General features: G+C 37.8%; 1 protein-coding gene across 2 annotated transcripts; it reads left to right on the top strand.

Annotated features, from left to right (window-relative positions):
- The first annotated feature begins 14,932 nt into the window (after positions 1 to 14,932).
- Positions 14,933 to 21,863, top strand: LOC128871631 (uncharacterized). Of its 2 annotated transcripts, none has more exons than XM_054113531.1 (5): positions 14,933 to 15,025; positions 18,040 to 18,100; positions 18,165 to 18,217; positions 20,946 to 21,134; positions 21,196 to 21,863. In XM_054113531.1, the coding sequence occupies exons 2-5, from the start codon at positions 18,058 to 18,060 to the stop codon at positions 21,664 to 21,666; spliced, it is 756 nt and encodes a 251-aa protein (XP_053969506.1). In that variant the 5' UTR covers positions 14,933 to 15,025; positions 18,040 to 18,057; the 3' UTR covers positions 21,667 to 21,863. The 2 variants fall into 2 exon arrangements, with proteins under 2 accessions (XP_053969506.1, XP_053969505.1); XM_054113530.1 differs by having other exon boundaries at positions 14,941 to 15,025; positions 18,032 to 18,100.
- The last annotated feature ends 5,308 nt before the right edge of the window (positions 21,864 to 27,171 follow it).

Here is a 27,171-nt window from a genome sequence, read left to right on the forward strand (position 1 = left end):
GTTTTTGACAGGTTCCATCTCCCGATAGAGTTAAATGATTTGCATCTTCATTTTCAGTTGTTGCTATTGCTTGCTTTTCCTTATTCACAGCTTTCGCCATGAAGGCTTCTGCGACGGTTTCACTACAATTTAGAATCTATTTAAGCAATATTGTATGCGCACATTTATCTAGAAAAAACGGCATGTTCATCAGGCCACACAACTTGCACAATTCTTTATATTTCATAAGAATTCCCAATGAAAGAACAGGAAGGAATATATTAATTTCCACAGTTATTACATGCAACTACAATCTTGAATCCCAGCTCATTAAGAGAGCTGAAATAGCAGTGAATACCATAATAAAATTTATTATTCGAAATTCAGTACTGCTGTCTTCAGATACATCATCTTCAGTGCTTTGTTTCAATTTTTTAGAAGGTGTACTCTGAATACTTTCATCAAGTTCTGCTGTTTTCCGAGCAAACACATTCTTTCTTTTCACTGAACGGGACTTATTAAAATTTTCAGAACTCCAAAGTTGTCTTGAAACCTTTCTAGAATCACGTCCCATGGTAAATTACTTAATGACGCTATTTATACGTCTTGGCATGCACTCGACCACTTTTTCAATTGTTGAGCGTGGAAGATCACGCCATTCCTTCTGAACTCTTGATCATCGTTCGTCGATATTATTTGGGACTATTTCGTAAGATGCTAACCGTTTCTTTAGTATAACCCATACATTTTCAAACGGCTTTAAATCAGAATGCAAATTTCCAACCATTGAGCTATTTTGCCTTGATGAGCAACCATTCTCAAATTGTTCGTTCAAATGTTTTATTCTGGGCTCTGTTAGCCGACTGTAATAAGAGAAAATATTAATTTTACGAAATATACTTTTCACAAGTCCACCATTTTAAGAGTGAATTTTAATAAAATAAAAAATTTGTGTAGAAAAAAAATTTAATAGTGAAAAATTTATATGGGACTCGTTTTAGTGAGTTGCAGATTTTCTACGTAACATCTGGCAAAAGTGATGCCAAAACAAAACTCTGCTAAAAGGGAAACTCAAACTTGAAAGGCCCGCTATATATCAGTTGAAGATCATGTGGACCTGGAGTAACCTTTTGAACAGAATTGCAGTGGACAACGCGTAACGGGCACCCGCTGTCAAAATGAAAACACATTTAATAGCATAAACTTGCACAGAATTGCATTTCTTGTCTTCGGATATTTTTACGGCGGGAAATATTTAGATTCATTTCTATTTTCTATGTCGGGTTGAAGATTCAGCGTTGCTTGATGACAATTTTTTTGGTTTACAAGCAACAGCAGGCAAATAAAAAGTAAATATAAATAAATATTCGGTTTGCACAAGAAAAACCGCAAAACATCAATAATTTGGAAAGAAGTTGCTTGGTTTTTTTTTGTTTGTAAGAATGAGCTTTAGCGGGTTGCTTCACTTGCTATAGCTGTAAAATTTCGAACTTTTTTTTTCATAAAATGTTAATATAATCCTAAGAATATGTCAAAAAAATTTTAGAACGTAAATTTAAGTATTTCTTATATTACAGATCGTCAACCGTGACGACTCTATTCCGTTGTATTCAAACTTTAGACGCGTTTTACTCAAAAACTATATTTTTTGAATTGGCGTACACGATAACTCGAAAAGTTATTGACCGATCTCCCCGATATTTTGCACACATCTTTCTTATGATATTACTTTCTATGTGAATTTACAAGTTTTCGAAATTTTTTCAAAAAAATTAAATTTTCGAAGCAAAAATAGTAGGAAAATTCTCACCAAAATTAATTTTTGTTTTTGAAACATATTATTCCGCGAATTTTTTTTCCATTTTTTTTAATCCATATAGAAATTATGACATTAATAAAAAAAAAAATTTTGGTTTTTTGTATTCAGGTCACTGACGCCGATGCTACAATGTCCGCCGATTGAGAAGCCCCTTAAATGAAATATTATATACAATAATAAATTATTATTATTAAAAGAAAATTAAATTACACAATTGTAAAAACATTAAAAATTAAGCTTTCAAACTAGCTGGTGGTTTTATACAACGTTATGTTTTTGCATGGGGACCGACCCGGTTTAATGTATGATACATAAGTAAATACTACACATACACCTACATACATATGTATATGTACGCGCATGCAAACGTCATAGTAATTGTGGCAGACACGTGGACTCCTACCAATTACGGAATTATTGTTATACTATCATTAACTCATCGCATGTAAACAAATACCTGGATATATCCAAGCTTTCAGCTGATTCTTATGACCCTAATTATGATGTGGTTCATTTTATAAAATATTTACATAAATTACAGCGATTTTCGCAATTATTTGCCCAGAATTATTATAATAAAACTTAATTTATAAACATGGCAATAAAATAATAAAAAAACTCGTCACACTCTTTCAAAAGTAACACCTAGATGTCAGTGGTGCAGTCTGTGTCAGAAAAGAGAAACCGCGATTATTCATGAAGTATAAAAGATATATTTAAAAAAAAAAAACCGTGAAAGTATGTACAAATCTACTAGTCACAATTACTCAATAAGCCGTGTAGTATACATCGTTGTCGAGTATAGCCTGGCTTCTTCTCGGCATGCATTGAACCAGCTTTTCTACGTAACTCTTCGACAAAGAGGGCAAGATTTTGCGAACTTGACTCACCAGTTGCTTTAAATCATTGACTGGCTTTCCGGCAAAATGCGTTTTCATAATTCCACCCACATTTCCAATGGGGATGGCGTCTGGGGACTGGGAAGGCCAGTCCATTACTGTGACGCAATTTTCCTGTTTCCATAAAAAGACCGCCTCGAAACGCTTCGCGTACTTCTCATTCATTTTTGTTTGGTTGCGTTTACGGGAAAGTTTCGAACGACACTAACCTGAGTTAGCACTGGCGTTGTAGTCCTTGAGTGGGACTATTACGCAGCAAAAAGCAGAACGAAATATATCTTGAAGTTACAAGAAAAAACCAGTTCATATACTGTAATTCCTAGACTGCAGCTTTTTTATGTGATCTTTGGAATTTATCAAGTAAACAAATGTACAATTTTACGTGGGAGAGCAAAGAATTAAAATAATTAAAACCTATTATGACAATGTCCGTTCTTAGGAGGCACATATCGCACAATTCGTGATTTTTTTGGTGGAAATAATCGTCGGAATGCGTCGAAAATTCAAAGGTTGGTGAAAAAACAATTTCAAGAAACTGGTTCTGTCGAGGATAGAAAAAGGACTGACAGACAAAAATCTAGAAGTTTCTTTAAAAATATTGCTGCTGTAGTGCAAAGTGTTGCGGAACAAGCTTCAACATCGATATCTCGACGTTCTCAACAATTAGACATTCATGAATTGTCTATTTGGCGGATTTTACCTGTAGATGTGTGATGGTCATGCTGGACATTTAAGTGATGCCATTTTTCACATCCAGTTTTTAGGAGTCGTATTTTGAATGAAAATAGTGAAATCTGGAAGAATTTAAATTTTTACAGATTTGAAAGATACCATTCGGCGAGTAGGACCGATTATATCATATGGATCATTCGTATGGTGGCCTGCATTAAACAAACAGTACAACGTTGGGCGGCTAACAAGCGTACAACAACCAGTCTGCGCAGGAATAATTGGCGCTATGAAATCCGTCCAGCAGAGGCACTTAAGCCCAGCAACGAATACCGCCTTGAGAATAAAAGAAAGTGGTTTTTGGAATGCTTGGATGTTTGGTCTTAGTGTTATTTTAGGCAGCTAAAGGCTTACTAGCAACTCATCAGAGTTTACTACCGCTACCCTAGACCTTAGAATACAGTTTAAGGCAAAATTCCCCACGTGAAAGGAATGGGATTCGAATTCGGTAGTCAAAGAGGATACAACTGCACTTAACACTGGCGGATCCAAGATGGACTGCGGCGGTGTATATTCGAAAGACCTCGAAACTTCCAAGTCTTTTTGCCTTTCGGGTAATTGGAATAGTATATTTCAAGCAGAAGCTTGTAGGATACTTAGAAACCATCCACCAACTATCGGAAGTATGTATCTGAAAAAAATTAATAATCAAGCAGCATCACCCATTCAAAAATCGTCAGACAATGCAAAATAGAACTTAATGCTTTAGCGCGCACGACAGACATCACTCTCATCTGGGTACCTGGCCATAGGAAAATATAGAGAAATGAGAAAGCTGATGAGCTGGCAAGACATGGGGTAGCCTATAACGAGTCCGAAGTGGTAGAAATAGGCTGTGCCCAAGACGTGTGCAAAAGGGAGATCTTCTCGCTATCCCAGAAGCAGGCCGTTGACAGATGGATTAACACGGATACCTGCACAATAACTAAAGAAACTTGGTTCAACTTCAACAAATCCAGAACTGACGAATTGTTAAGAAAGCCAGCAGATATATTCAGAATTACGTCAACAATAACCGGCCACTGGCCTTAGGGAGACCATGCCAGGAAGATAAGGTGGCCGTACGATAGATGTCGAAGAAGCTGCAATCTAAGCTGTAATCTAAGGAATCTAAGGAGACAGTATTTTACTATATATTTACTATTCCAAGTTCAGGTGCTCTACGATATATTTAGAATGCTGGAGGGTTTCCCGATGGTTAACTTGAAAGAAATCGCAGAAAAGAAAATAGATGACATAGGCAGATTCATAGTCAAATCAAGATGGTTGGACTAATAAAAAGTAGTGGCTCTGCAAGTGGTGTATCCAAATGGCATCTTTCGTGCTAATTGGGTCTGGGCTGTGTCACTCAGACAATACCTGCACCACCACTACCACAATTCGGCGTGAAAGTACAGAGATAAAACCAAATTAAGCCTAAATGCCATCAAAAATTTCACCAAAAGTAGCGACATCTGGAAGTGTGCACCTGGAGAAGACTTGGAAAATATAATTTATCATTTACAAATCGCAAATCTTCTACTACATAAAGGTTTTGGACTTTTGTAAAATAATAAGATTATCCGCCTCATTAGAACCTTTTACGGGAACTCCCAATTGCCAGTTCCGGCACAACGGCAATATATTCACCGCGAACCTTAAGCCTTTTAACGCAAGGTTGTCCCCTGTCACCTCTTCTTTTCGGCATCGTCCTAAGCGACGTTATTAGCCAATTGCCATCTCCCTTCTCTCTCCACTAGGCACGCTGGCACGCATTGTCCGAGCTAACATCGCCAAGACCAAGGCTATGAGAGTCAACCACAATAAAGCAAAGCCTATAATGGTTGACGGGTGTTCGGTGGAATTTGTCGAAAGCTTCTGCTACCTTAGCTGTACTATCACGACAGACGGCGGAGCAGATGAAGTTGTTAAGTGCAGGCTAAACAAAGCAAGGGCGATGTTCGGGCAAATGTATGCAGTATGGGCGAGTTCGCAAATCCCCAGGCATTCTAAATTGCTAATATTCAGCTCATGTATGAAGTCAATAATTTTACTATACAAAAGTGAAACATGACTGGTCCCCAACACCATCATAAAGAGGGACAATCTTTCGTCAACAAATGCCTCCGCGTTAATTGTAGAATATTCTGGCCGACGCGCAGTGCAGATCAACGAATGAAGCGCCCATCCTATGGCAAATCAAATGCAGAAAGTGGCGATGGACAGGTTACTCGCTTAGAAAACCACCAGATAGCATCACGAGAATGGCACTGGATTGGAACCCGCAAGGGAGCAGTGGTCGCTGTCGGTCAAAGATTACTTTGCGAAGGTCGATGTTGCGCGAACTAGCAGATGCCGGCGCACACGGAACGGCGCAAAAACAACAGACCCGAACCCTGTACGATGGAAGAGTCTTGTCGAGGCCCTATGCTCCCTAGCAAAGCTCCCGGAACAAAGAAAGAAACTGCAAAATATGATTTTCAACGATATGTCACAATATGAAATCTAGTCTCAGTTATTACAACCTCCGTTAGTCGACCCGGCCTAATGTGCACGTGCACGCAAATTTACAATTGCATTGGCCTTTACATTCAACACCTATTTGTCTGATTAAAGTAAATAAAATACGTTTCGTAGCTATAGCAGATGTCATTAATATTATTATTATTATATATAAGTGCCTATTGAATATATTGCACCATAAGGAATATTATACATACGATGACTGCGGAAAATTTGTTCAAATAGCTCTGAAAAGTAATCAAATTAGGGGGAAATAAACTACAATCACACTTTTTATACCATATTTGCATGTATTACTTTATTTATATTCCTCATTAACATAACACTTTTGAAAATGAGTTTACTTTGCCATCATGAGACTAATTTTCACCATTATAGGTATGTAAGTAGATCAAGTCATCTTTCCATCTAAGGAAGAATGGAATAAGGGATTCTTTCTAAACAACTTCGACACTACAGTCTATACAGATGCTTCTAAAATGGATTTTGGTGTTGGAGCTGGTATATACTCTCTTAGACTTAAAATTGAAAAATCTGTGCATCTCCTCAATGCCTGCAGTGTCTTCCAGGCGGAAGTACTGGCAATTGGGGAAGCTTCTATGCTACTAATCGCAGATTTCTCTTTTAAGGGCAATATGGCTATTCTTTCGGACAGCCAAGGATTCAGCTACCACAAACTCTATGGTGGTGGAACAAAGTAGGAATAGCCTCACCACCTTGAGTGTAAACCATAAAGTTACCTCAATCTGGATGCCGGGACATCGGAATATTGAAGGTAACGAAAAAGTAGATGAACTGGCAAGAGGGGGATCTGCCATGAATAACGCTCTTGAGAATCGGTATTCACGCCATTAGGTGCAGTCAAGAATATAATTTCCCCAAAATACCTTCGAAGCGCGGATTGTAGATGGAGAGGCCAAACGAAATACAAAATTAGCAGAACGTTATGGTCCACCTACAACCTCAAACAATCGTCAATATTGTTAAACATGAAACGATGGGATGCCTGGAGACTAACGGCAGTAAAAATTGGCTTTTGGTCTGTCGGAGAACAAGCAGCCAAAATGGGCACCCCTCACAATACATACTGTCATAGTTGTAAACAACCGGAAAGGAAACAATCGAGAGTCTCGAGCAATTGTCTTGCTTGGATGTCAACAACCTAATAAGGTTCTTAAGGGGTTATACGCAGTTATGAAGCTAATAAAAGACGGGTTGTCAAGGATTTATCCTGAAGAAACTTCAGAATATTTTAATTTGAAAATTTTTGGCGGTTATAAAAGCATCCTTCAAGAACGTAACAAAATTTTTTATTTGTTGATTATAGAGCGCGCTGCAGGCGATTTCTGAAACCTCCTTTAAAAAAAGACGATTTACGGTGTACATCGTAACTCAGGATTGGATTATCTGAAATCAAAAAACCAAACAAATTTTGTTAATATATGAGATTATCTAGTAATTAATCGTTCGGCTAATCAAAATAGTGAATTTTCACAAAATGGCAGCTTTTAAAAGAAATGATTTCGATTTTTACGTTAAAATTTGGCCGTAAATTGATTATAAAATGGAAAATAAGTAGAAGATTTACAAAAGGAGCGATTAATTACTAGAAAATGTATCTTTAAATATTGAGTTAAAACGGTTGACCGATCAAACAAGCCGTTTTCGAGATATCGTGTACACCGACTTGAAAAATTCCGTTTTGAAAAAAACACGTTTAAAGTTTCAATACCTACCTTAAAACGTGCCGAGGCATCTCTACATATTTAGGTATAAAGACTGGATATAGTCATGCCGTAAATAACTGGTAAACAAGTGGGTAACGAGGATGTGGCAACAAAATGGTGCGGAAGCTCTAGTTGGATTCTGGAAGAATCACCACAAAAACCAACCAACCAACCAGATCAAGTCATGATTTTGAGTACAACTGCCTGAACTCCTATTGAGCGGTGCACCATTGATAGCTAATGTTTCAAGCTTGAAAAACTCATTCGACCGCTCCAGTTAGAATAAAGTCGAATCGTACTTTACTACTATTCGCCCAACACTACATTTAACTACCAGTCGAAAAGCAATCCTTATTTGCTACATTATTGGTCCTTGGATGACCACTTTCTCCCAAATACATTTTTAGCTTTTCGACAAGAAAATATTTCGAGGATATTCAGGTATTTTTCAAATGATTTTGACCACACGAATGTTGTTGTTTTTGTAGTAGCATAAGCATTTCTCATACATATAAATACGGGTCGTTCCGGTTACATAGAACCGACTATCGTGGGAACGTCGACCGTACAAATCTAAGAGTTTGATTGCCGTTTGGCTATTACGGATTCATCTTTAATTTTCATCAGCATAATTAGTCTCCTAAGTCTTCATATGAAAGATATCGCTATCTGAAAAAAATGCCAGTGGTCTTGAGAATAAATTAGTTTTTCAGTCATAATAATGAGAAAGTACACAATAAGTTCGTTATCAGGGTACAAAGGTCGAATAAGGTCGAAATGCAACCCTCATAAAGTATCTATCTATGTTCGTTATCGGAATGATCTCAAACGACAGCAGCATTCCACTAACATTAAAGGAAAATACAGCAAGCACAACTAGCACTTCAAACCGCCCGCCTGGGATTGCAGCAACTTTGCCTGCGGGTGGGTGATTCTGCGGCTTTCCTATAGACTTTTATAAGAACGGTTCTACGCTAATGAACTGGCTATTTAACTACTGTGATCCCTACATTGTCATTCGGTTGGATAAATAATGCTGGTTTCGAGTAATCGCTTGAATCGATTATTGTCATACCGATGGCTTAGAAGAAATCCTCGATAGTCGCTGGTATGTTACCGTAACGACCTGGATTTACCTATCCGATCAATCACTCCAATAGCATTCCCCGTACATCTATGGGGGAAAAATAAAAAAAAAACGATTCTTTTTATTGAATTTAGAAACCAGACACGTTACCAGGTACGTTACGAAACTTACAAACGTACCCTATGATCAGAAGGTATCGGGAATGTTTAAATAAAACAAAACAGAGTTAAATTTCAGGCAAAATTTTTTTATATTCATCAAAATATGACCCGTCTGAAGCAACACATATGTGAAAACAGTTAACCCTGACCTCCATGCACCCCTGGTAGGCCGACGAAGAGATGGCCTTCAGTTCCTTCGACATATTCTCTTTAATCTCCTTTATCGACTGAAATCTCCTTCCACGAAGTGGTAACTTCAACTTGCTTCAAAACGGATAAATAATATTCTTTATTGACTGTTGGCCCGATGGAAGGTACTCATGGTTCACTACGTCTTCGGTTCCTTTAAATTAAACATTCCCGGTACTTTCTGATCATAGGGTATATGCACGGGTTCCGTTTTTGTAGATAGAATAGATCCAAGTACGTCTTACAGACATTCTTATCTTTATACGAGTATATAAAACCCCGGAGTGTGCGCGTGCTAGTAATCCTTCTCCTCCTAATTGTCTTGACCATGAAAATAACCTGGAGCCTGAATAGACATCTAGAAAACCTGGACTAAGACGATTATACATTTATATGCCTGATAGCGCACAAAACTCGTGTATATCTTCATAGTTACATGCGGTCAGCGCTTTTGTAGCTCAAACAGTGCTAGAAATCAATATTGCCAAACAAAATTCACCAATGAAACGCAAGTTAATCAGATCGCCTGCTCCCCCTTAGAAGTATTATAGCAAATGAATTATGCCATCTCGGCAGCATTATTATAATTATTCGCAATCGCATATAAAAAGGAGGTCTGCCTTTGGTATGCTGAATGAAGTCTGGTGATCGGCGCCAACGTTCTCGGTGGTCCTAAAATCATGGGGATATTCTGGCGGTCATACACTGCGTAAGTCCTTGGACGACATCATAGGAGCGCATTGGATTGAAATCCCCAAGATTCGCAGGCGTGGGAGACCACCCAACACCTGGAGGCGAAATGTGGATGAAGAAGCGTAGAGCTTCAAATAAATCAAATTATAATGTATTTCTGTCTATTTCCCAAGTGTTTAATTTGATTGATGTACGACACCATTTGCAAATATAATATAATAAATCGGATAGGGTGATTAATTTTGCTCCACTTTGTACGTCGGCAACACGACAGGGATATTCCATTAATCAAAATCGAACGAGGTTTTAAAATAGAAGCATATTGATTTAACCGGTCTATGCTGTACGAATACTACCGTCGGCAGCCGTTATTTTCTGAGTTGGACGATTGCATTTGGGAATGGATTGCAGGCAGGAGAGCAACGGCTTTGGTTGTGCGTAGGGCTGATATTCAAAAATTTTCCTTCCTTAAACGATATGGACTGTCTCTAAGGAGATCAACAACATTGCTTAAGCTGGAAGACAATGAAGTTGTTAAGCGTGCACTTGCGTTTAAGCTTTTTGTTGATGGCATCGATTTTTCAAAATACCAACTCTCCAACATAATTGCTATGGATGAGACCGCGGTGTTCCTAGCCCTAGGGGCTCACACGAAAGTTCCCCACAAGGCTGCTTCGCCAATTTACGTTCCTTCTACCGGTTACTATAGTGCACGTGTTACCTGTATTTTGGCGATTCGTCTAGATGGCAAGTAAGTATCGCCATTTTTTATCACTAAAGGTAAAAAAGACCAGATTCACCGTGTTTCAGGAATTTATGTCATTAAAAGTGAAAGACCTGGTGCACCCAAGCAGTTATAAGGAAGTGGGATGATTTTATGCTGCCACCACTGTTGAGCGGTCAGAATAGAGGTTTACTAGTTTGGGATTCAGCCAATACTCACCGCGCTAAAGACATGAAAAACTTTCTTGCTGAGAGGAAGATTGATCAAATAATGATTCCGGTAGGAATGACTGGTTACCTCCAGACACTTCACATTGTAATAAACAGGCCATTCAAGGATCATTTGCGGATGGAAATCAATGAATATATTGAAAACAGAATGGTGAGAAATCATCGAGGTAATTTTGTAAAACCAGGCTTACAAGAAGTTGTGAATGGGGTAACAAATTCATGGGACAAAATAACTGATAGTGATGTTTCCAATGCACGACGAATAGGCAAGACATGAGAGATTCGGACCAATGATTCAACAGGAAATTGATTTTGAAGAAAATCAGAATATAATTCAGAATTTTATCTTTGACGATGTTCCAGAAGAAGATGGCAGGTCAGTAAATGAATAAATTTAAATTTCTGCATTCTATGTAAAATATATATTAAATAAAAATATATAAATATAATTTTATTTTTGCCCTCCCGCGAAAATAAGCCCGTATTTAGCGCGTATTTTCGACCAAAAAGAAATGAAATGAAATGAAAGTAAGACAGTGTCTTATTTTCGAAAAAAGATGGTATATTTTAATTTTTGATTTTCAGTGTTTTCACCAGTACAAGGGACCACTATTTCACGACTGTTATACTTTGATACAATAAAAATCGTTATAATACGCAAAACAGTTTCGATTTAGCAGTAAGGCACGACACGTTTTTGCATGTATTTACATATTTGTGTATGTAAATAACAAAGCCTACTTATAATTATGAACTGTGCGCTGAAATTACTATCAATGTGTCTGCACACACTTTCATACATACACATGTGTGTGTAGCTGGGATAACAATCCCGGAATCCCGATGGGTTTCGGGTTTAAAGCTTTTGAAATACCGAATGGACAAAGTAGAAACTTATTTATTACAAAATTGATTGCAACATTCGCTGACCATACAAATTGGTACAGCACCGAAAGACAGGCCACTCAGAAACCAGAGCTAAAGAAATTATTTGACTGATTTAAGGGGTTACATACGACAAGAATTTTCAAAAAATCGATTTTTTTTTACAGATTGTTATTCTCTATAGTTTGAGACGACGAGAGTTTGACGCGCGCAGGTAGCTTGTCCTTCGTTTGAGGCAGCCGGCCGTTACTTAAAAGTTTAAACTCGTTTTTCTCGAAACTACTTTTTCTGGCATGGTCTCCATGATAACTCATACAGTTTTTAATATTTTTTGATGCGGTTTTTTTTTTTAATATTCGAAAGTGTTTTCTCTATAGTCTGTCGAGCTGGAGTTTTGATATTTTTATTAAAACAATTTATAAACATAGTTTTTTTTAATGCCGTAAATTGCAAAATTTTTCGAAATACAAAAAAAACGGCTCGACAGACTATAACTACAACTTTATTTTACAAGATTTTTTTTACTTTTTACAGATCCATCAAAATTTCAAGATGAAACGATGCAGACGGTCTAGCAACTTTTTTTCATTGTACTTTGGGTCACGTGATTTTCTATGTACTTACTTTTTGTAAACATTTTTTTATAAAGTATAAATGTATAATGTACAATGTATATTTTTTTATATTTATTGCTACCCCCTGTTATCCCTTCTAAAAACAGTGTTTAGCGCATTTTTTGGCGCTGCTGGACGTACATATGTTACCCCGATAGAAGCGATTTGAATAGTGACAAGACGGTGCGAGTTATCTATAGCAATAAAAATATAAATAACAGCCCCCTTAGTCTATGTAATACTGCATTGGACACTAAGTCCACATACACTTCGTGCATATAGACACTAAGCCCAAATATCAAGGAATCACTTTCACAATCACGCAGAGCTAAATCACAATTCTGAAACAAAAATCCAGGCAAACTTTATTAAATCGAAAAACTAATAATTTATTCTCAGCGTGCAAGGCTGATAGATTTACCAGGTTTGCTCTAAAATTATAGTGAAAAAGATTGTGAGGGAAATTTCGATTCGAGGTTCAACCGAATTCTGCACGATCATTTCGCATGTATTAACACACTCGTTCAATCAGTCGTTGTTCAGATAGCAAAGAATCATTTCACACAGTCGTTGCTCAGACGGCAACAACGTATCATTGGTTAATATCACCAACACAATCTCAGTTTTTTGTAAACACATCCCACGCGGCGTCAGCCCATCAGCTGATTCTGTCAAATTCGCTCACAGCCGAATAACGGTCTTCTAAAGAGCACACCTTTAATAATCTTCTCTCTATGCTCAGCGTGTCGGAAAGTTGAAGTAAATATTTTGTAATGGTGGAGATGGAGGTCATTAACTCCAAATTGCTTATTTTCACTTGCTGTAGCCAGATGTTGTTATCAGCAAGTTATGTATACACACGTTTTAAAATAGAACGAATACTAGGTATTTCAATAAGTTTTGCGGTTCGATAAGAAAAACACAATTTAATGGTTTCACATACACTTTACTATTACTACTATCAACACACTGATTCCAACGAGATTCCAATCTATGAATTCCATCCCTGAAGTGAGAAGCTGCAAAGGCTGCAAAATACGCCTCAACAGCTGTTATGACCTCATCATCAGATGTAAAACGCTTTCCCCGTACGAATTTCTGGAATCTGGAAACAGATGGAAGTCGCAGATGGAAGATAATAGGTGGATGCTCCAACAATTCGAAAGTTAATTTGTCAAATTGTTCTTGTGACACGGTGCATTGATCTGATGAAAAATAATTTTTATCTTTTGCAAACTGGGTATTTTTTCACGAACTTTTTCCTTCAGCTGGTCTAGAAGGCTGCAATAATATTCAGATTTTATTTTTTTACCAGTTTGCGAGTAATCCCCAAAGAAGACTCTTTTGGCATCCCAAAAATCTGATGCTAACACCTTGTTAGCCTATTTCTGTGACCCAACTTGTTTCGGACTCGCAGAAGCAATTTCACAACACTCCTTAGGTTTTGTTTTGATTAAGGATAATGCTGATGGACCCAAGTCTCATCCATAGTGATGAATCGATGCACACAACCCACTTTATCCTTTCGAAAATGCTCTAAATGTTGCTGAGAAAGTCGCATTCGAATGTTTTTTTGTTCCATTGCAATGGAGGGCTCTAGTGACTAACATTCGTAATCAGCTACTGTCGGAGTTAATTAGAGTCATAGAAATAGTCCAATTCAAGGAGTTAAGCAGAATTCGATTAATAAAAAAAGTGTATTTAATTATTTTTTGTTTTTTATTTAGTTATTGGTTTATTAATAATGTTTTCTATTTTTTAATTTTAATTTTTTCATCTTAAATTTTTATTTTTTATAATTAAAATTTTTAATTTTTTTACACTTATATAATTTTTTTTTTATTTTATTTGATACATTTTTTTTATTTAATTAATTTTTTTATTTTTATGTAAATTTTTTTTCGATTTTATTTAAGTTTTTATCTTTATTTTATTTCAATTTCTATATTTATTTTATTTACCAAGGTTTTTTGTTCTTTTGGTTTAATCATTTCTTTATTTTCATTAAATATTTTTTTTTATTTTTATTTTTATTTAATATTTTTTTTTATTTTTATTTCATAATGAGTACATGGTGAAAACATGTTTAGAGGTGTGGACAAGACCAGACCTTTAACCAATTCTCAGCGATTTTGACGGAATCTGCTGATTGGTTGACGCAACTGAGTTTGTGTTAGTGATATACGAAAAAATCCAAACACAGTTTCCTCTCATATAACTTCGTTGCCGTCTGAACAATGGCTGATTGGACGCGTGTGTGAATACGTGAGAAATGAGCGGGCAGAATTCTGCCTGGTGACTCGGCACCCGAAGTTACTCTGAGAAGTTTGCTTCGGATGCCGAAAGCTGGTAAGCAGAGTATAGTATCTCAACACGAATGTGGCACCCAGCTTTCTGAAACCCACTCGTTCAGTCATAATATTGCTTACACTGCTCAATGAGATGCCGAAGGCTTCTACTAAATCTCTTTCAGTCACTCGACAATTTTCTACATCAGTTTACCTCAAATTTTAAATGGCTTTATTTCATACTTTATGTGCCAAGATAAATCCCGCGATTGCTTTAAAAATATCCCGCAATCTCGGTATCGAAATCTCCCGCTACTACTGGCATCCCTAGTATTTGTTTATTGTAGTAATTGAACTGCTAGAAGAAGCTTTGAGATTACGCCGCGTGATAAAAAGCGCTATCGCTAACAACTACTATAACTTGGAGAGGTTCTCAACTCAAAGGTTTTAGTCGCACAGTGACTAACAGTTGTAACGGTCGCGAGTATTCACAAAGCAGGTGTGCGAATTGAAATATTTAATTTAACAAGTGCTCGAGTTTCTAACGCATATGGAGATTCACTCGATTAGATTATTTACCTATGGCAAATCATTTAGTGTTGTGCGCTTGTAACATACAGTGGTGGACAAAAGTCTAGATATACCACCTATTTTCATTGGTTTGAAAGTGCAAAAAGTTGATTGGAAATTGTGTTGATACAGTTGAGCTTTAACCTTTTTTTAATCACAATCAACTGAAAAATAAAATAAAAATACAAATAAAATAACAAAGTTATGAGAAAAGAACGTAAAAACAGCGTTGAAAAACTCTACATCTAAATTTAGTGAGAAAAATTTACTTAAACCTAGATATTGTTGTATTTCAGTTTAGCATTTAGTTAAGCCACCGTTAGCATCAATGACCGCTTGAAGTCGACTTGGCATCAAGACACTTACAATAAATTTTTCGGCTTTGCAGTTGTTATTTTGTTCCAGATTTCTACTATGCGCTACTTGAGTATTGAAATTTTGAAATTTGAATAGGTCGAGCCAAGGAGCACCAAGAGATTCGGTGGCTTCTAAAACACTCAGGCTAAAAAGTCCATTGTATTTAGAGCTCTGGAAAGAAGGTAGATAGACAAGGAGGTAAGAAGAAAAGTATCAGAGAAAGAGATAGGAAAGAATAGACACAGAGATAAAAGTAGTTAGTCCTGTGAGAATTTTCCAGATTCTGTAGCAAATCTGTAAATATTCTCCAGTTTTAGAGAACCAATAATACTCATTCTCACGATATCGGAACCGAAAACTCGTAGCCTTGCTCTATCGACTTGAGTATCGCATCATTAGAATCCGTTTTTTTTTTCTAACGTTGCATTCAAAAATTTCCCATAAATATTCAATAATATTATAAAGGGTGGTCAATTTAGAGGTATCGGATTTTAAATTGAAATAAAACAAAGAAAATTCAAATTGATTAGGCAATCTTTATTATTTTAGAGTAGAACCATTCATGAAATTTATTTTTTAAGGATAGTCCCTTTCAAATGTTGACCGCAACTGTGCCGTTAATTTGCCATCCGTAAACACCATTTTAAATGACTCGCTTGAGAACTTCGGTCGGTATCTTGTGAATAACTTTAATAATGTTGGTATCCAACGCCTCCGTCGAAGCTGATTTATTTACAAACCATTTAAACTTAAAATACCACCACCAATAAATCACTGATATCACACGACCTTGGTGGCCAATCTACTGGTCCGTGACGAGAGATAAATTGCTCACCGAAACGACGACGCAGTAAATCCATTGTTTCACGGGCGCTGTATGGCAAGTAGCGCCATCTTGTTGGAACCATATGTTGTGGAGATCACGGTGTTCAATTTCCGGAATCCGGCATCAAAAAGTCGTTTATCTTAGCGCGATAGCGCTCGCCATTCACTGTTACATTGGCGTCACCCTCGTCTGTGCCCATATTTAGACCGATGATTCTTCCAGCCCATAGGACGCACCAAACGCTTCTTTTCAATGGATGTAATGAATGGATTGTTTTCAATTCTTGAGTGACTTCGGGTTGCACTTCAGCTCAAATACTGTAACTTTGCTTATTGACGTAGCCATAAGCCAAAAATGGGCCTCATCGCTGTAATAAGTTCGCCTGAGCGCGCGATGAACTCTTTTCGCAGAGCGTCGATTTTCGTAATACGATCGTACAATTTGTAAACATCGTTGAAAAGTAAGTCTTTCCACGATGAAATGTCAATGAATACTGAAAAATAGTATGTTTTTAGTTTGACTGTGGCCACGCGTGATCTGTCGAAAACATCCTATTGGAAAAACTACCTCCAATCTGCTCACCCTTTATTATGTTGAAATCTGGGCATTGTGGAGGTGTGCTTAATTATTTTGGTGCATAGCAAAGCAGCAAATTCCTAAAAATGTGTGCCGTCGCTCGGATCGTTAACTTTGTGAAAGATCTAACCTGCACGAAGCTCCAAATTATCCACCGAAGGTTTCAAATTATGTGCCAGTAAAGATTTGTATTTGTAACGATCCATTTCACCCTCAATTAATTGTGTTCTTCCAAACCCAGTTGCCGGAACAGCTCCACAAACCATTACGTGGCTGGTGGTGGCTTGACAGTTGTTACTAAATTCTTAGGATTAAGAGTAGCAATTTTCTTCTCCAAACTTTTGACCTTACATAGGTGTTCAATTTATTAGAATTTGATTTATCTGTAAAGAAAACTTTTTGCCAAAAAATCCATCAACTTTTTATATGTTTGCGAACTCCAAGCGAAGTTTTTGGTTTTTTGTTTTCCCAGAAAATACAGGCTTTTCGCGTGGTGTTCTACTGTGGAAACACAGCAATTCGAAGAACACTCTGTGGTGTTCAGAGTTCTTCGAATTGCTCCTTTATAGACACACTTTTATGATGTTCTTGCCACTTGTCCGGATCACTTGTTTTGAAGCATTAACTTTTTTATTTTTGTCCACTTCTTTGAGAATCAAACTGATGTCTCTGAGAAATAGTTTCCTAGCGCGGCCACTGCGCGGTTTTTTTCGGTAGTATATATACATATATAATTGGTGCGTACACCCTTTTTGGGTATTTGGCCGAGCTCCTCCACCTATTTGTGGTGTGCGTCTTGATGTTGTTCCACAAATGGAGGGACCTACAGTTTCAAGCCGACTCTGAACGGCAGATATTTTTTATGAGGAGCTTTTCCATAGTAGTACCAATATTTTTTTACTATACGGGGTTTTTTACTATACAGGGTCCGCCACTCAAAACGTAACCAATTAAAAAGGCCATAAATTTAGTTTGATACTTAAGTGTGTCCAAATCACGACTGAATTCAATATTAGTAAAGTAAAAATAAAAGATCTAAAATAAAACTATGTTGATACATATAAACTTTATGAGCATTCAAATCAACGAAAATAGCGGATATATGTATGTAGACTTTTGTCCATCACTGTGTAAGCACACGCGTGCTGCCTGTTAATAAAACGTGTTCTTCTTTAGATTGTTAGGTTTGAGAATCTCCCAATATGAGAGATAACGCTGGTCGCCTTTGGGGTAAATTTGGCAATGGCAAGTATTGACTTTTATCCAGAAGAGGCTTTGATTGAGAACTCGCTAATTCTTTTAATTTTAGGTGAACATGAAGTGAGAAGTTTGACTAGAGCTGATCTTGAAGAAGCTTTGCAAGTAAGTTATATCATAAATTAAGTAGTAGATCTTTTTAGCTTTAATATTTTTTAATTGGCAAGAAAAAAGTTTCTTATTAAACGAAAAATAAAATTAAAAAAGTTGAGGTAAAAAAAGTAATGTTCTTTATTTGATATATAATATATATTTACAGTAAATTACATAGTATTTAGAAACAAATTCATTTCATCCTTTTATAAATAAATATAGCAAAGAGCAAAATAGAATACGATTTTGACATGGATGTTGTGAGTCGGAAAATTAAATAAATAGAAAATATTTAAATTAAATACATTGAGCAACAAGAAATTCATAAAGAGAATTCATTCAATATTAGCTCTCTGTATTTAAAACAGCTGCCTAAACATTTGCACAGCGCTCAAAGTCTTTCCGCCAAATGTGACTACGCCCCTGTTCTTATACGCTGGGCAGATGCCAATAATATGATATATATTTTCTGGTTCACCTAAACTACAGATTGTGCTTAGATTTTTAAAGGCTCTTGCATTTAGATTTAAGAGACAACTTCTTGCTTTAATGCTATCTGGGCACTGCCTAATAGGAAGACATACCATTAGATTGGAGGCACCATACAATGACTATTGCAAAAGCTGTCAGGATATAGAAGAGGAAAAGACAGTCGAATATCTTTTATGCGGGTGCAATACTCTGAGTAGAAAACGCTTGGGATTGCTCGGTCTCGCTTTTCTGGACAACATTGCGGATGTTGCGAATCTCAAACTAGCTAGTAGAGCCAGATAGCATAGGTCACACAATGGTTTAAAGAGGACCAAGGATACGATAAATTCGGTGGCCTAAGTGCATCGAAGGACAGCCACTTCACCTAACCATACTAGAACAAAAACCAGACAATTCAAAGTTAGAGATTTTGTACAAAATTACTCAAAGTTTCTCTATAATTTCAACTTTACAACCAGAATTTTTAGCATTTTTCTGGGTATGCAATTTTTTGCTCCACTCAATGAAAAATGATATTAAAAATTCGAGCATGAACTTTGTATGGAAAAAATGCATATTCGGAATTTCAAATAAGCCCTCAAAATCTAGGCTTAGGGAAGCTTTTTCATAGGTCGTAGTTACTTACCCGTAACTTTATATTTATTTAGCTGTTAAAAAGTTGTACATATTGTCAAAAGAGAAAATTTAGCTACCTATAATAGTAAATAAAATGTTAGGATTGCCCGAGCTAGCAGGTACACACAATGCCAAACTGTATATTAATTTATATATGACTTTTCCAAGGAAGCGGAAAAAGTGTAAACTTGTAGTTAGGATACTAACGGGACACTGTCTCACTCCATCGTACGTGGCCAAATTGAAGCTAGTGTAGAATGCGAGAGAAATTCTGGAACATCTACTCTGCCACTGCCCTCCACTTAACAAAAAACCAATAAACTGCTAAACTGCACCCCCTCCTTTCTTTGCTTCATATGGATGTATATACACCATTTCTCATCTGCCGTGACGATTTGGTACAAAAGATGGGTGAGATGCTAAGAAATAATTTGAAGGCGACTTTTTTTGTTTTTTTCGTTGAGCTCGAAAGTCACCTAGGCTCCCACTTTTTCGGTAAATCCCATTTAATGAAGGTGATTGAGAATCGTTTTATGATCGCAGTTCATTTTTTCCGCAAATTCCCGGCTGGTTTGGTGACCGTGCTCCTTCAAAAGTGATTTGAGACATTTTTCATCGAATTCAGAAGACAGTCCTTCCATTGCGGGTCGAGTCACCCACGTCAAAGTCGTCAGTTTTGAACTTTGCAAACCATTGCCTGTGACATCTTCTCCATTTTTTTCCTTGTTCACTCCACTCGGGAGTATAGGGCCTCAACAAGACTCAGTCTTGCGTTGGTTTCGTTAATCTACTTTGCTTTCTGGCAGGGTAGATGATAAGCCTGCCGCTACCAGTCCTAAATAGTTGGAGTGTCCACCTGTCGTTGCTTAGTAACAACGCCTTCTAACTGTTTAGAGCGCCATATGTGTTTAACATTATTGTGCCCGAAGGAGGACTTCGCTAAAATTAGTGTGTCTGCGCTATTACCACGATTGCCCGCTTCCTCTTGCTGGCGCCACTGATGCAATGTGTTACTGTGTCTTTTTCTTTTTGTTTGTTTGCTTGTTTTAGCAGCCACAATGCAAGTAATATGCTGACTTTTGTGTGGGAGTAAGGATTGGAAGGATACGGTTTTTGGGGTTGAGAAATGAATTTTTTAGCTTTTTTTTTTAACTAGGAAAGTAGGTAAGTTTGGAACAGCGCGCGGACCGTGCTTTACGTGAGATTCGAACCCACAACCTCTGGGAGGCAGGCTAGTGCACTTACGCTAGATTACCGAGGCTTACACGTCGAAAATGTCTCGGGCTATCTAAAACTATCTATCGTATTAAGTTTTTGGTATTTTTCCCTGTAAATCTAGTCAGTAAGGTTGTTACCATTGACTTAAATAAAGAAATAAAAAAAGAAAGCATGACTTGTAAAAAAATGTCGAAGTTTTCCTAAACATTTTCATCTTAACTCCTTCTTGATGTCCCCAAACTCGCATTTCCTGCATGATGCAAATATTGTCTTAAGAATTGCCTAATTAGTAAATTCCATTTCCCCCCATTCACTAAACTTCTTACTTTTATGTATTTGTCTATGATGTCAATTTAACTGGGATTTTTTTTGTAAATAATAAAAATAATATTTCTACACCGATTCATTTTTCCAGGTACTTGATAAATCGTTCTTTTTGTATGAAAACGTTTGCAAAGCCTGCCAAATCGACCTACCCGAAAATGCGCAAGCTCGGAATGAACTTCGCGAATTGTGTCGCATAGCTGCAGAGGATGGGGTCTCTTTGGTGGCAAAAGATGTAAAGAGTGGACAAATAATGGGAGTATCATTCAATAAAATACAGGTAAATACACCGTTAAACCATACACACTAAAATTACTAATAACAACCTAACGACCTTGCAGTACATCCCACCAAATGGCCAGGATCCCTTCTTTATCGAATTCCGCAACAAGCGTACACATTCTCCGCAAGCTCAATGTCTTATGGATTTTATGATTGAAATTGATTCGGCGACGGACGTCTTTGATTTATACAAAATTGATTCATTAATAGAACTAATGTTCCTAGCCACATTACCGGAATGGCAGCGTCGCGGTGTGGCAACCGAATTAACGCGTTACACCATTGAGTTGACGCGCGAGCTATCCGAGGGCGTTGGCGTTGAAGAAGTGCATCCACAGTTGCGTGCTATGCGTCCCAAGGCGGTAACCGCAATTTTCACGTCGGTGTTCTCGCAGAAAGCAGGCCATTCACAAGGCTTCAAAGTGATCAATAGTGTGCCCTTCACAAATTTCTCGTTCAATGGAAAGACATTTGATCAGCGCATAGATCCCATGCACAAAACTTCAGAGCACGCTGTGTACTTGTTGTAGAGGAAGGAACTTTATTGAAATGTGTGAATTATATCAGTAGAAGCGCCACTAAGAGGCTTGTTGCAAACAATTATTAATTAGCGCTTAGTTAACTAAATTTAGAAAAAAACATTTTCCCGGAATCAACTAAAAATATACCTACTATAAATACTTTGAGAAATAAAGCAAATTAAAATCGGTTCATTATTGCTTATGAATTCGTTGCCAATTTTATTGTAAATTAAACAAATTGGATGATATGACGCACAGACGCACAAACCGTTTTTTCTGCATTGTATTTATTTCTGTGTGTTGCAACTTTTTAAATCGAATGTAAATAAAGGAAATAAAAAAGAAAATCCGTTGCATTTAAGAACCCAAATAGAGTATCGAATGCAACAACAACAGACGTTAGTTTCACCGATTCTGCTCTGGCAATATGGAAGCCGCGTACCTCACGCTAATCGTCGAAAATGTTGATAAAATCATGGAAATCGTGGAGACAGACGGGAATGTCAGCTCTTTTATCATTGCTTAGGAACTGAAGAGTGACAAAAGGTAGGTTAGGTTAGGTTAACCCAGCTGGCAGTAAGCCACGCGTAGACCTTTTGGTCCCTAGCGATACCAGATGTAGCCTGACCCTTATTAAGATTTAAAGTTTACATCATCCTACGTGAACGTCAACGTTTTTAACAGATCTAAGCGCTGGAAGATCCATTTTCAAGATATCTTCCAGACCCTCAAACTGTGGGGCGCGTTTTTGATAATGCCGGACAAAAACACAAAAGATGTCCTAAAGTTTGCTCTATATCGTCTCTGTACTTCCTGTATTTGTCGTTGTTAGCAATCCCTATCTTGTAAACGAGTGTTGCCAAGAGATTATGACCTGTCAGCACACCTATGATAGTTCTGCAGCCTTTTTGCAAGAGCGTAAGTTCGATTTGAGTCAGTTTTTTGTCGTTAGGTCCACACATGACTTTTGCAGTTTTGCATGTGGTCAGATTAGTCTTCCTAACATCCGCTGGCTTTTTCATCCATTTCGTTGTATATTATATTTAGCGGTTTTTGTTTGTTGTTCTCTTGTTCAGCGGGAGTCTAACAGCACTTTTTGCTATCTCATCAACTATTTCGTTCCCTAAGATGCCTTTGTGACCCGGTACCCAATAGATGTGCAAACTACTGTTTGCGGCTAGCCTTTCTATGGCTTCCCTGCTCCATTGATCATTTTTGGACTTAATACTATTGTACAATATGGCGTTATTGCTTTTATTGCTGCTTGACTGAGCACGTAAATATTAATTATTAAGTTATTTTCAGTTTTTGTGTAGGCTAACTCCACGGCTTTTCCAACCACATAAAATTTCTGATCCGGCAACTTGATTGGCTGCCTAATCCTTAGTTTTGAGCAGTAGATACCCGCCCCCATTTCATTTAGAGTTTTAGAGCGGACTGTGTAAAGGGTCTGACATTCGAAGTGTAACCAATTAAAAATACCATAAATTTAGTTTGGAAAATTACTTTTATTCAATTCAAAGAAAAAACTCTGTGAAAATAATACAAAATTAAGAATCAATTTACTCTTACTCGATATGACCGCCATTTGCATCCTTGACTATGGCCTTGATATGGTCCAGAAACGAATCGCAAGCTGCCCGAATGTGACTTGCAGGTATTTTACCCATTCGCGGGCAATGGCTTTGTCAGACGGTGCCGAGTTCTGTTGAAACGTCCATGGTCTGCCACTGAAATTTTTGTCTGCCCACGGCTTCAAAGCAAACTCCAGAATACTTTCCCGTTAATATTCCGCATTTACCTTGATGCCAGGCTCTATGAAAACGATTGGAGAGCGCCCATCTGCGGTTACAGCGGCCCAAACCATTACCTCCTGCTGCCTCCTGGTGGACAATCGAATACTCAAATTCTCATTAGAACGATCGGCCAAATAAACCCTATCGTTTTGGGAGTTTACGAATTGCTCAATTAGAAAAATTTTCTCGTCAGAAAACACAATGTTCGGAAATTGACCGCATTCGCCCAGCGAAGCAACTCCTGCACTCTCTCAAGTCTGACTTGTTGTTGCTTTGCTATGAGATTATCCGTTTTTTGGATCTTATAAGTCTTGACTTTAAGATCATTTTTTAGTAAGCGGCGGATGCTAAGGTCAGATATTTTCAGTTCTTTCGCTCAAGTCGCTTCTTCACTTTTTGAACCATTTCACGTGACGTTGCTGTCTATTGATGACTATCTCCATGATGTTTCGCGATGCTACCAATATCATTGTAACGAGTAATGATGCGATAAACAAAAACTTTCTTTACTTTAAGGTGCTCGAGCTCCCGAACAATCACTGGTTGTGATTTTCCAGCCAAATATAATGAAATTACACTATTACATTTGAAATCCATTACTGATTTTCTTTTCTCGCGAGCGGGCTGAAGTTGGTTACACTTCGAGTGCCGGACCCTGTAAATGTTAAAAGTCCTACGGCCAGGCTTCAGACTTTTGTGCCATCCTTCTTCTTCAATTGTAGGATGAAACCTTCTCTCCCAACTAAATCGCGGAATCATGTACAATAGTCTGTGGAACCTGAACTCCTCTTTCCTATTGAGCTATGTCCGAAGGTTCTGTAAGTAAATACTCCAGCAGCCAGTAACCTTCCCGCGGATTTTCCTGTAAGATTTTCCGCCATAAGGTCAACAGGTGTTGTGCTAAGTATCATTTCTAGTGCCGCAGTATAAGTGGTTTTCATTGCTCCTGTTAGGCACATTTCAGCGAGTCGCTGAGTCCATTCAAATGTCGATTTTCTTGTTGCAGTCCACCAGGGCCAAAAGTAAGGTGAATTTGGTTGTAAAATGAAAAATCTTTATTTATTCTTGTAAATCAATTTCATCCCCTTCAAAATAATAACTTATGCCAACGATTTTTCCAATCCCCGAAATATGCCAAATAGTCCATTTCCGGTATAGCCATCAGCACCTTCTTCGATTCAGCTTTTATCTCCTCAATCGACTCGAAACGCGTTCCCCGAAGTGGTCTCTTGAGTTTTGGGAATAGCCAGAAGTCACACGGAGCCATATCAGGCGGATACGGGGGTTGCGAAACGATATGCGTGGAATTTTTGGCGAAATGGTCACGAAGAACGAGTGCAGTGTGAGACGGTGCATTATCGTGATGCAAAAAACAAGAGTTGTTGACCCATAATTCTGGTCTTTTTAGACGAATTGTTTCACGTAAACGACACATAACGCTCAAATAATATTCCTTATTAACAGTTTGGCCAGGTGGAAGGAGTTCATAGTGCAACACACCACGAAAATCGAAAAAAACTGTCATCATGACCTTTATTTTTGAACGACTTTGACGTGCTCTTTTCGGTCTGGCCTCGCCTTTAGCACGATATTCGCTTGATTGGTCGGTTGTTTCAGGGTCGTAAGCATAAATCTAAGTCTCATCTCCCATGATGCATTTGAGTTTGTCCTGATAGTCTGAAAGCATTGTTTCACACACATCAACGCGACGACTTTTTTCCAAGAAATTGAGAGTTTTCGGTACCAAACGAGATTTGACTTTTCGTAGGCCCAAATGGTCTTTCAAAATGGTTTTTACAGATCCTTCTGATATTCCGATCATATCAGTAAGGTCTTTAACAGTCAACCGACGATTTTTGAGCACTAACTCCTTCACTTAATTGACGTGTTGGTCATCTGTTGACGTCGATGGTCGTCCGGAGCGCTCCAAGTCATCATCACGTTCTCGACCCCCTTTGAAGTCATTTTTCTGCGACATGGTCGAATCACCAAATGCCTTCTGCAATATGCTAAACGTTTCCGCAGCCGAAATTTCATTCCGCAAACAAAATTTGAAGGCACTTCTCTGCTCAATCAAATCAGACATTGTAAAAATCGAAAAATGCACTCTTGGTCGTTTGGTAAACACAAGCGTAAATATATTACTGATAATGATATTCACATGAAAGTTGGCCCAAATGTTATTAACAGTGCTGCCAAGTCATGAAAAAAATATTGTAACTAGAGCGAAATTTTAATCCCGTGAAGTTTGACAAATAAATTCACCTTACTTTTTGCCCACAGAGTATAGCAATATCGGTCTGACTGTTGCCGTGTAGCACCAATGGGCAGTAGAGCCCAAGTAACACCCAGCATTCTTTTGCATGCCTACAGCGCATTACTGGCCTTTTTCTCCCTTTCTTCAATATAGTGCTTCCACAGTCATTTACTGTTCAGTCTAGTATTACTCCAAGGCACTTCGCATGATATTTGAGATGTAGTTCGTTGTTGCCTAGGCTCGGGAGGTTCCACGCCGCGACCTTATACTTCTTAGTAAAAGTGACCAAATAATAGTCTCAAGACGAATACATACAAGATGATAGCATAATGCTAAATTTTCACCCAAATGTAAATAAAAAAAGAAAACAACAACAAAAGATTAGTCGACTTTCACATGCAAACCATCAAGAATCGCAAGAAAAAATTACGTGCTGATTTTTACTACTATTTTCTTGTATGGATGCAACTTGGCTGGCCCCAAGAAGAAGCTCGATGTGTGTGCACCACACGAATTGATGTACTTTAAAAGAACCCTTTGGACTGAGTAAATATAGACTATCGGAGTAAATACAGACTTCTCTAATGGTAGTCACATGTTTGCCTAACCAGCAGCTACCTCATTAATGGCTAGAATTTCAGCCAAACTTTATCGTCAAGTTTTGAGCCATCAGTAAAGAACCGTAGGCAGTTTTCTCCGACCAGGTATATTGTCAACCCACTCACATCTAGCTGGAATTCTAGTATTTAATAACCTATTAAAGTATGGTTCATTCAGCCAATAGTCAACAGGGCCGAGTGTAAAAAAATCAAAGTCGCGCCATTAATTATTTGCGGCAAGCCGAGCAGCACTGTTACCTGCATTCTCTTTGCCAACTAAACTAACGGAGGTAAGAAGCAAAGAGTATTCAGAGCATCAGAGGGTGGGATTCCAAGAGCTCCCCTGATAAATATAAGCGTAATCGGAGTCTTACAGACAACCCTCCACTAGACTATAATGCCGTAAAGGAGGACAGATATGCTAATAGTTCTATACAGCCAGAGAGTGTTCTTCCGAGAAAGACCCCAAGTCTACGTCCTATTGCCTTTTTGCATGAGAATGGAGCTACAGTAGCTTTCCTTACTCTGTTCTCTACATTCATGCACCAATTTTGTTTTTTGTCGAGATTTCCTATTTCGAGCCTCACACCATTTAATGTTGGTGTTAATTTTGTATTTCCTCGAAAACATCACTAATTCTGCCTTCTAAGGGTTCACACCTCAACCGGTATTTAGAGCCCATCTCGACAGCTTTTTAAGAGCGGTATGTATTAGATCGCTTAGAGTTGAAAAATATTTGTCACATGAACTGCTCTTATCAGGTCAAACACTCAATGTAGAATTTTGCTAATCATAACTGACCAAATTGAAGCAGGCGATCGACCACATCTGGCCATATTTGGTGAATATATAGGGTGTTGTG

The sequence above is a fragment of the Anastrepha ludens genome, chromosome 2 (assembly GCF_028408465.1).
Source record: "Anastrepha ludens isolate Willacy chromosome 2, idAnaLude1.1, whole genome shotgun sequence".
Lineage (NCBI taxonomy): Eukaryota > Metazoa > Arthropoda > Insecta > Diptera > Tephritidae > Anastrepha > Anastrepha ludens.